At 59.0% G+C, this 10,320-nt stretch overlaps 1 protein-coding gene across 1 annotated transcript; it reads left to right on the plus strand.

Moving 5' to 3' along the window:
• Positions 1–646: 646 nt before the first annotated feature.
• On the plus strand, positions 647–8,228 carry WDR18 (WD repeat domain 18). Its single transcript, XM_086411281.1, has 10 exons — positions 647–868; positions 2,145–2,255; positions 3,303–3,436; positions 3,631–3,772; positions 4,222–4,365; positions 4,455–4,519; positions 4,651–4,775; positions 4,902–5,068; positions 5,390–5,458; positions 5,750–8,228. Exons 1-10 carry the CDS (start codon positions 659–661, stop codon positions 5,879–5,881), a joined length of 1,299 nt encoding a protein of 432 aa, XP_086267407.1. The 5' UTR covers positions 647–658; the 3' UTR covers positions 5,882–8,228.
• The last annotated feature ends 2,092 nt before the right edge of the window (positions 8,229–10,320 follow it).

Genomic DNA, 10,320 nt, shown 5'->3' on the forward strand with positions numbered 1-10,320 from the left:
TGGGGTTTCCCTGGTGGCTCAGCCGGCAAAGAATCTGTCCGCAATGCAGGAGACATAGGTTCGACCCTTGGGTCTGGAAGATCCCCTGGAGGAGGGAATAGCAACCCACTCCAGTATTCTTGCCGGGGAAATCCCATGGACAGAAGAACCTGGTGGTCTACAGCCCATGGGGTCGCAAAGAGTCGGACACGACTATCACTACCTGTTATGTTAGGAGCGTAGCCTGTTTTACGTGCAATGTCTCGATCCTGTGAGGTCGGTACTCAGTATTTGCACAATTAGAAGAAGAAGAAGAATCTGCGAAGTTGCGTGCTTGGCCAAAGCGCCCAGTGCAAAGGGCCAAGCCAGACCTCCAGGCTCTGAAGCTACTAACTGCTCTCAGGAGACTCTACGCCTTGGTTTCGCCATCTATTTTTGGAAGAAGTATCCTTCTAAGAGCTCTAACCAGGCGGTGCACCCCTTATTTTTCGCAGAGCAGGAAGATAACTCAGCCTGGTTCATAGGGCAGCCCCCCGCTCCCCGCCCTGAGGTGTGCGCGCGCGCGCAGGACAGCCGGCAGCCTTGAGCCAGGCAACCTGTGCGCCGCTCTATCCGGCACGGCGCAGTCGCCCGCGTCTCGCTGATGATTACGCACGTCCGGGGCGGTGGAGAAGGCAAGATGGCGGCGCCCATGGAGGTAGCCGTGTGTACGGACTCGGCGGCCCAGTTATGGAGCTGCGTTGTGTGGGAGCTGCACTCTGGCGCCAACTTGCTCACGTACCGCGGAGGCCAGGCAGGGCCCCGCGGCCTGGCGCTACTCAATGGCGAGTACCTGCTGGCCGCACAGCTGGGCAAGAACTACATCTGTGCCTGGGAGCTGCAGAGGAAGGTGCGGCGGCGTGTTCCCGGGCGCGGTTGGCGAGCTGCGCGGCGCTCAGGGGTCGGGGGAAAGGGCGGTGGAGGCTACATGGACCCTGAGCCGGGCTAGGAGTGGGTAGTCCCGTTAAGGTGTTCTGCGCACGCGCGGGTCTGGGGTCTTTTGGGGGAAGGTAGGGAGTCGCGCGCCCGTTGTGATTGCGAGCGGCTAAGGCGCTGCGCGCACACGCCGAGCTGAAGGTGGGCAGCTGCTTCGGGGTGGGGGGGTTGCTAGCTGTGCGCATGCGCACAAGGAGGGCCGGGGGTGGGTCCCTTGGGGGCCCTGTGTGGGAGCCGGCGCGTTAGGCGAGAAATTTAGTTAAAAAGTGTTTGCATTAGGGGTTCCGTCGGTATCCTGAGCTTGGAGGGTGAAGGTCCGAGGCTTGAGGGAGCCCGCTGAAGGGTGACTCAGGAGTCTAGTGCATTTATTGTCCCCAGAGACGCTGCTGCTGCTACTGCTAAGTCGCTTCAGTCGTGTTCGACTCTGTGCAACCCCATAGATGGCAGCCCACCAGGCTCCCCCGTCCCTGGGATTCTCCAGGCAAGAACACTGGAGTGGGTTGCCATTTCCTTCTCCAGTGCATGAAAGTGAAAAGTCAAAGTGAAGTCGCTCAGTCGTGTCCGACCCTCAGCGATCCCATGGACTGCAGCCTTCCAGGCTCCTCTGTCCATGGGATTTTCCAGGCAAGAGTACTGGAGTGGGGTGCCATACCTTTTGCCATTAGGGCCCACGATTAGAGAAACTTAAAAATGCAGCCCTTGACGGTGCTTGCTGCCTGCTTTTGCCAGCTGACATCTCTTTGGGTGGGTTCTGTGTTGTCTCTTGTGTGTGGTGTGGTCCACACACAAACTTGAGAAGTTGTTCCATTTTAGAGATCTGGAAACTGAGGCTCAAGGTCCTAGGCGACACTTCAGTGGGGATGCAGGACTAGGGCAAAAGCCAAGTGGCCATTGGGTCCTCCTGGACCCTCTGTGCCTTCCCCACCCGAACACCTGGGGGTCCCTCTGACCCCCAGTCCAGAGAGGTGCTGTCTTGCTTTGAAAGAGATTCCACAGGCCTCCACCCCCACAATGCGTAGCATCAATTGGAGTGGGTCCGTCTTTGCTGAACCATGGATTTGCTCAGAGTATCCCATCCTTTGCTTCCCTACCCACCCCCACCTTCTTTCTACTCCTGGACTTACCAGCTGTCGCCTGCCCCTTCCCCAGGTTCCTCCCCCATGAAACTCAGAGGCTTTTTCTGTCTCTAGGACCAGCTTCAACAGAAGATCATGTGCCCGGGACCAGTCACCTGCCTCACCACATCGCCCAATGGCCTCTACGTCCTGGCAGGGATCTCAGAGAACATATACCTGTGGGAGGTGAGCCCAAGGACTCAGAAACACGAGGGTGGGCTCAGCCTGTTGGTGGGCTGCTGGTCAGACCACTGAGCGGGTTGTCATGGACAGGCTGTTATGTTTGGGGAAACACTCACCTCCCTTCCTGTGCATAGTGCAGTGTCCGAGGTCCCAGGACAAAGCCTTTCCTGACGCCTGCCCGCAACCAGTTTGCAGAGGAGAGGGAGCTGGCAGTCTCACTTCCAGCTCTTCAACCTCACTGCGCGATTCTGAAACTAGGAAGCCTTGCCCAAGTGCAGGGAGAGAAACTGAGGCACTCACCCTGTGGTAGAGATCCTCCTCTGCTGTGGTCAGGCCAGTGCAGGGGGTGTGGGCAGATTTCAGCAGCTGGTCCACCATCATTAGAGGGCTCCGCTGGCTTGCCAGTGGTTGGCCCTTCTTGATGGGGGAACAGTCTGGGTGGAGTCTGTCTGGCCTGGAGGGACCCACCCTCTAGGAGAATTCCTGGCCAACGTGCATCATGACCACAAGGGGGCGCCCCACAGGGCCGCTCTGGCTTGGGCTCTGACTCCTGTACTCTGTGGACCTTCTCCCCGCCCCTCTGCGGGGTGAGCGCCTGGGTGTCTGTGTCCAGGTGTCCTCACATAGACAGTGGTCACCTCACTCCCATGTCACTTATCTGAATGGATTATATTTCCAAAGACTATATTCAAGTGAGGTCACAGGTTTTGGAGGTTGGGGTGTGGACATGTTTATCTGGGTGACAAAGTTCATCCTTCCGCAGCTTCTCTGCCCTCTCACCCCTGCCCAGCCCTTCCCTGGTGTCCCTGCCGCCAGGGGCCTCCTCTCCTGGAACCCAAGCTCCCCCTCCCCCATGGTTCCCAGCATGAGTCCCACCCCCAACTCAGAAGGTGGTCACTTGCGGTTGTGACCACTGCCATCCCTTAGCTCAGAAGGCAGTTGCTTGCAACTGTGACCGGCTTGTCACAGGAGCTGTGAAGCCCTGGTGCAGGGGCCATGGGGGTAGGCTCTCCCTGCAGGCCCCCACCAAGCCAGTGCCCCTCCCCCCAGGTGTCCACAGGGAACCTTCTGGTCATCCTGAGCCGCCACTATCAGGACGTGTCATGCCTGCAGTTCACGGGGGACAGCAGCCACTTCATCTCAGGGGGCAAGGACTGCCTAGTGCTGGCCTGGAGCCTCTGCAGGTAGCACCATGGCCCCGGTGGCTCCTTGTCCAGCTGTGGCCTCTGGGTAGGCAAGGCCTTGGCCACGAGGGCGGGAAGCAAGGGGCACTGGGTCAGGCGGGCTGGTACCAGGAGGACCGGGGGCCGGGCTGCCACCTGGAGATGAGGTGAGGGCGTGGAGATGCCCGCTGAGGTCTGCCCACCCCCTCCCCAAGCGTGCTGCAGGCAGACCCCTCCCGGACCCCTGCCCCCCGGCACGTCTGGTCTCGCCACACCCTCCCCATCACAGACCTGCACTGCGGCTTTGGGGGGCCCCTAGCCCGGGTGGCCACCGCCTCGCTGGACCAGACAGTGAAGGTAGGACCCTCACTCTGCCACGTGCCCCGCAGTGGATGTGAGCTGAGCCCAGCTGGCAGGTTCCTGGCCCAAGGGAGCCAGCACATAATGTTCTCCTCCAAGCCAGTGGCTCCAGACAGCTCTTGATCCCCCGACGCTTCCAGCCTCAAGGACGGCCAGAGGGTGGACAGTCTAGGCCTCTGTCAGCTTGGAAATTCCCACTTGGCCACTGCTCCTGGCGGCTCCTAACCAAGCCTTACGGGATTCAAGGGCATCCTCGGATCTTTGTCCATGGTTGGGGGATTCAGGGCTGACCTGCTGGGGGCCTGGGGGCTGACAGTCACTGAAGTAGGTGGTGGACAGGGGTCCCTGAGCCCCCGAGACCTCTGTGGTGACAGTGCTTGTCGGAGGTTCTGTGGGACCCAGCCTCCCACCTGGTCCTTGGCTCTCACACCGCCACCCGCCCCCAGCTGTGGGAGGTCTCCTCAGGTGAGCTGCTGCTGTCCGTACTCTTTGATGTGGGCATCCTGGCCGTGACCATGGACCTGGCTGAGCATTACATGTTCTGCGGCGGCAGCGACGGCTCCATCTTCCAGGTCGATCTCTGTACCTGGGTGAGTGTCTATGGGCAGCAGGGTCAGGGGACGGGCTTGGGGCTGAGGCACTGCCAGGCCCCTGCTCACCTGCCCTCCTGCATTTGCAGCCCGGGCAGAGAGAGAAGAGCTTCCAGCCAGAGCAGGAGCACGGGAAGGTGTTCAGAGGGCACAGGTGCGGGGACCAGGCAGGGACAGGGGTTGGAGGGAGGTTGCTGCCCTGGGGCACAAATGCAGGCCTGGTCCTGCTGCTGCCCCACCCCCAGCCCTAGCATCCTGGGAGCCAGCTGATGCATTTATCATCAGGAACCAGGTGACCTGCCTGTCGGTGTCCACGGATGGCAGCGTGCTGCTATCGGGTTCCCACGATGAGACCGTTCGCCTCTGGGATGTACAGAGCCAGCAGTGCCTCAGGACAGTGACCCTCAAAGGTGGGCGTGGCCACCACCACTGCTCCCCAAACCCAGGCAGGGCAGAGGAAGGACTCAGGGCCCGCCTCGTGGAGGGCACAGCCTGGCTGAGGGTGGTCCTGACCACCTCCTCCACCCCACCCTTAGGCCCCGTGACCAATGCCTGCATCATGCTTGCACCCGTCAGCATGCTGAGCTCCGACTTCAGACCAGGCCTGCCCCTGCCCCACTTCAACAAGCACCTGCTAGGCGCAGAGCACGGGGACGAGCCGCACCGCGGGGGCCTCATGCTGCGCCTAGGCCTCCACCAGCAGGTATGCCTCACCTGGCAAGGGCAGGGCACGTTTTCCCACTGAGGCTGGGCTCTGTCTGCTGTCTTTGTGCCCCAGAACCACACAAGACTGCAGGGGCTTCCACACCCTTCCAGGGGACTCGATGGATGCCTGTACCCAGCATTGGCTACTGGCCCAGAGCAGCGCGCCCAGATGGTGTCCAGCAGGAGACAAATGGCCTGGAACAACAGCAGGGTCCAACCATTTTGTCAGGCCGGCAGGCTGTCCCCACCGGCTGGAGGCACTAGCTGACCGCCTGGCCATCCCTGGGAGTGGCCGACTGATTCAGCTCTTGTGTTTCAGGGGTCAGAGCCCAGCTATCTGGAGCGGGTGGAGCAGCTGCAGGCGGTGATGTCCAGCACACTGGAGAAGGTGGGAGGAGGAGCAACCCCAAGATGGGGAAGGGGCAGGGCCCAAAGGTGGGAGAGCGAGCCTGGAGGGGAGAGGCCCAGGGTGGGCAAGGGGCTGGGTTCAAGATGGCCAGGCTCACCTCAGGTGGGCTCCTAGGGGCAGTCTTGGCTCAGACTATTGGAGAGGATCTACCTATGCCCCCACTCACCATCCCGGACTGTAGCGACAGTGGCCTTCAGAGCAGGGCAGAGGTCTGAGCACCCCCCCCCCACAACCCCCCGGCCCAGTCTGAGCGCCCCGCCCCTCCCCCAGAATGTCCTGGGAGGCCAGGACCAGCTGCGGATCCGGGTGACTGAGCTGGAAGATGAGGTGCGGAACCTGCGCAAGATCAACCGCGACCTCTTTGACTTCTCCACACGCATCATCACACACCCAACCAAGTGACACGTCTGGACTCGCCCTCAGCCAGCAGAGCCCATGGCCCAAGCCTGTCCTCTGCAAGGTCCTATCGCTTGGATTGGCACCCCCACCAGGGTCTCAGTCCAGGGTTGACTGGCTGCCCTGCCGTGACCTGCCGTGTCACATGAGTGCTCTGCTATTTCTAACAAAAGACCTAAAATCCTACCTTTCGGCCTCCTTGTGCCCCCGCTGGGCTGAGGACCCTCGCCGTGGGACCTGCCAGGGGGATTTGCCACAGCTATCACAGAGTCCGAGTCCCAGACATAATGTCTAGAAGCCTAGGTTCTCACCTGCTCCCTCACCTGCCAGCCCTGTGCAGCTCCCAGGGGGCCAGGCTGTGGGCCAGGTCCCCAGGGCAAGAGTAACTCAGGGACAGCAGGGTGGTTACACCAGGCCTGTCTCCCCAGCCTGGCTCTGGGCAGCCGACTCTGGGGTGGCAGCCAGTTCTGGGCCAGAGTCATCTCGACCAGAAAGTTCTTGGTGTCAAGGGCCCAAGAGAAGCCAACCACTCCTCCAGCACCACACATACATATACACTGCAGGGTAGATGGGGACGCCGCTAGCTGCCAGCCAGAACCTGGAGCCCAGCCCAGACTTGGGCCCTAAGCCTCCCATGGAAGCTTCCAGAAAGCTGCCCCTAAGTGACAGTCTGTTTAATGGTCCAGAAAATCCATGTGACTTAGCCAGTGCTATAGTAACTGCATCTCCTGCTTTTAGCTGATGGGTGTTCTCTCCTGGGGCCCTGCAACCCCCTCACAGCCCACCTTGCCCTCACACCTAGACAGGTTTACTTGGGGCTGTCAGGTGAGGAGTCCTGCACGTTGCAGTCACCCCACACAGAATAAGGTTCCAACAGGCTCTGGGCTCCTGGTTGGTCCCTGGCAGCAGGGTGGGGGAAGGGGACCTGGGGGCTCAGTGTTCCCCTCCTCGCCCCTTGGTCTCCAGGAGGTCTGGAAGGTGGGGAGGGCATCAGGGTTGGCTGAGGCTCCCCCGGGGCCTAGGGCCACCTCTCCTGCCTGGCCCCATGTCCAGGCGCTGCCATCCTGTGCCTGGTGCTTCTCTGCACCCCGGCCATCTGCACTCAGCTCATAGTTCAGTGACTTGGGAGGAGATGCTGGTTCTGGAGACCTGGGTACTGTTCCCTGTATCTGGTCAAGTCCCAGGCAGGAGCTGACAGGGGTCCAGCCTCGGGGGGTCACCTCCACTGGCTCAGGGTTCTTCCCTCAGCAGCAGGGATACTGTTGTCACTGCCCAGAAGTTCCGGGGTGCCCTTAGCACAGCTCTGGACCTTCAGCTGCTGACTTGGGTCCTGGGGTCCCTCCTGGCTTGCCCACCCCATCTGTGGCTGCAGCTGAGGGGACCTTGGCCACTCATGGCTCCTGTGGGGCTGAGGGTGTGCACCCCTGGGCAGGGATGGTGGGGTCCCACCCTGGGGTGGTCACTGTGATGACTCAAGCCTGAGGTAGTCCCAGCAGGGCCTAGGAAGAGCTTTCAATCAATGTGCAACCAGCCTCGCCCGAGCTCTCCTTGCTACCAGTCCATGGGGGCCTGGAAGGTCCCCTTCCCCCTCCACAGGCCACACAGTCCAGAGAAGGTCCCTGGTAGGCTGGAAGGGCTGGAGCCCACTGGCCCCTTTCCCTGAAATCCCCACATGGCCTCAGACAAGCCACACCTCACCCTGAGACTGTGTTGTCACTCAAAGGAAACGTGTACCTCCTTGGTTCGTGAGGAGTTCAGGAGCCAGCGTGCAGCTGTACGGGTGCCCAGCACAGTCAGTACTCCTGTTGCTTGTCTGAGAATCTGTAGAAATCCAACCTGACCCTGAATCCTGGGCCATCACTGCCAGAAGGGGAGGTGTAGACTGCATCTGACATTCTCAGGTGACTGAGTTGATGGAAACCTCTCCTGGCCAGGACAGCCATTATTTAAAAAACAAGTGTCAGGATGTGGTGGAGGTGTCTTCCGAGCACTTGTGCATCATTGGTGGGAAGGTGAAAGGGTACAGCTATTCTAGCAAATAGGAGGGTCATCAGAAAGTTAAGCGTGGAATCACCATGTGTCCCAGCAATCCCTCTACAGGTACCTTGCCCACAGAAATGAAAGCAGGAGGCCTGAAGAGATGTTTACACACCCGTGTTCACATCAGTGTGATTCACAGCAGCCAAAGAGTGGAGACAACCAAATTGTCAAAGATGATGGATGAGTGAGTGGTCCTTTTGCATGGTGGAATATTACTCGGCCTTTAAAAAGAGATTCTGACACCTGCTACAACCTGGTTGGACCTTGAGGATGGACATAATGCTTAGTGAAATAAACCAGACCCAGAAGGAGACACACTGTCTGATTCCATTCACTGGAGGTCCCTAAAGGAGTCAGATCCACAGAGAAAGTAGATGGTGGGGCCAGGGGCTGGTGGAGGAGTTGGGGAGTGTTTCATGGGGACAGAGTTTGTTTGGAAAGATGAAAAAGTTCTGGAGATGACGGTGGGGCTGGTTGCACAACAATGTGAATGCGCTAAATGGCATGAGCTGTAGACTCTAGAAATGGTTGAAATGGTGAATTTTGCATTATATATATTTTACTACATTTAAGGAAAAAACCTCGCCTGTCTTTGTGTATGATGTGAACTACTACCAATGCCCTGTAAAGCTGGGAGCTGAGGCGCAGAGGCCAGGCGCCCACCTCGGGTCACCCAGATGGGGGCAGTCCCAGTTTCCATCAGGTCCCTTCTTCACTGGCCCAGGAGATGGGGAGATAGTGGCCAAGTGGGCCTGGGGGGAGGGGAGATGTGGGGGCTCCCGGGGCTGCCCCCACATGAGTCCCAGGAGGGCCTGAAGAGCCTTCTGGTGTGTGCCTGCTTCCTAGAACCAGCCCTAGCGATGTCTATTGAATGACTGTGCTGAGGGCTATGTTAGGGTGAGGAAGTGTTCCTCCCCAGGCTGGGTCCCTATTTTGGAGGACTCATGCTGGCAAAGGCATCTCTCCCCATGGTGGAATAATGTCCTGGTGGTCCCTGAGGACCCTTTTCAATTTAGCACCTTACCCAGAAGAATGGGGTAGGGGAGGGCTCTCTGGTATGACCGTCATTGTCCTGGGATGCCTGGCCAGGTGGCTGGATGAGGTGGCCTTGTCACCTGGAAGCCAGTCAGCCACCCAGCCCTCATTAGTCATCTCAAAATTCAATCTATGCTGCTGGCATTTTTATTCATCTAATGGAGTTTGTTCCCTGCCTCTCGAACACTGGCTCCAAAAGGAGATGATTTTTTTTTTTTTTTTGGCGTGTGAAAAAAATAACTGAGTGTAGACTCATCCATTAGAGCTGGAATGATCTGGACAGATCTGCTGCCCTGTGCCCTGTGGGGTCTTGCCCTCCTGTGGAGGCTTTCTCTGCTCGCCCACCTGGGATGGGAGTGGGAGGAGTCCATGCACTGCACTGCTGGGGCCCTTGCTTGACCAGTGTTCATTGAGCATCTGCTGCATGCCAGGGGCCGTTTCTCACGGGGAGGCACAGAGAACGTAGGAGGCTGAGGGATTGGTAGGTGGCGGGGAGCTATGGAAGGTTCTAGAGCAGTGGAGAGTCATGTAATCAAGTGTCCTTGTCCAAACAGTTGCTCAAGCAGAGTGCCTACTGTGTGCAAGCACTGGAGACACAGCATTAAACAAGCCAGGCTCACCCCTGTCTCCCAGAGTTGACCACTAAATAAAGTAAATAAAGCAAAAAAGATGACAAGTGTGTGATGGAGTTAATGTAGGCAGGGGTGAGGGTGGCTGTTCTGCATCTTTCAGGGAAAATTTTCAAGCAGGGGCATTTGGCATTGGGTCTTGAAGGGTGAAGAAGAATTGTCTGAGTCAAGTTTCCTGCCCACAGCTGGAGGGCATGAGATCTGCCCTATAGGTTCCCATCAGACAAGTCTGCTTCAGTTTCTCCAGCTGCCCACGATGGTAGAGCGCACCCGGGGGGTTGGTCAGGGTAGACACTGTTTCCTGGGGGAGGAACCAGTGCTGCTGTGTGACTGTGGAGGCAAACAGACCCCTTCTGGGCCTTAGTTTCCCTGCCTTATCAATGAGAAATATTTCCAGGCTGGAGGAGGGGGATGAAGGATCCAGGGGTGAGTGTGGGGACCAATTTTGATGCAAAATCCCTCCCTGCTGCTAACCTCCGCTTTCTCATCTGTAGAGTGGGCACAGAGCCAGGGATAGCGGTGGTTAGACCCCACCCCCACCCCCACCCCCGCCTGTTGAGATCATCTGAGCCTCAGTTTCTCCCCCTGCGTCGTGGATCCGATTCCTCCCAAGTGGCTTCCCTGGCACTAGGGGACCAGGAGGGGCAAGGGCGGGCGAAGGCGGGCAAAGGCGGGTGGACTCCGGCAGGGAGGGAGGAGCCGGCCCGGCAGGGGCGGAGAGGGTGCGGCGTGGGCGCGCGA

The sequence above is a fragment of the Bos grunniens genome, chromosome 7 (genome assembly GCF_055505025.1).
Source record: "Bos grunniens cultivar Pamir isolate PY7600 chromosome 7, Bosgru_T2T1.0, whole genome shotgun sequence".
NCBI classification, from domain to species: Eukaryota; Metazoa; Chordata; class Mammalia; order Artiodactyla; family Bovidae; genus Bos; species Bos grunniens.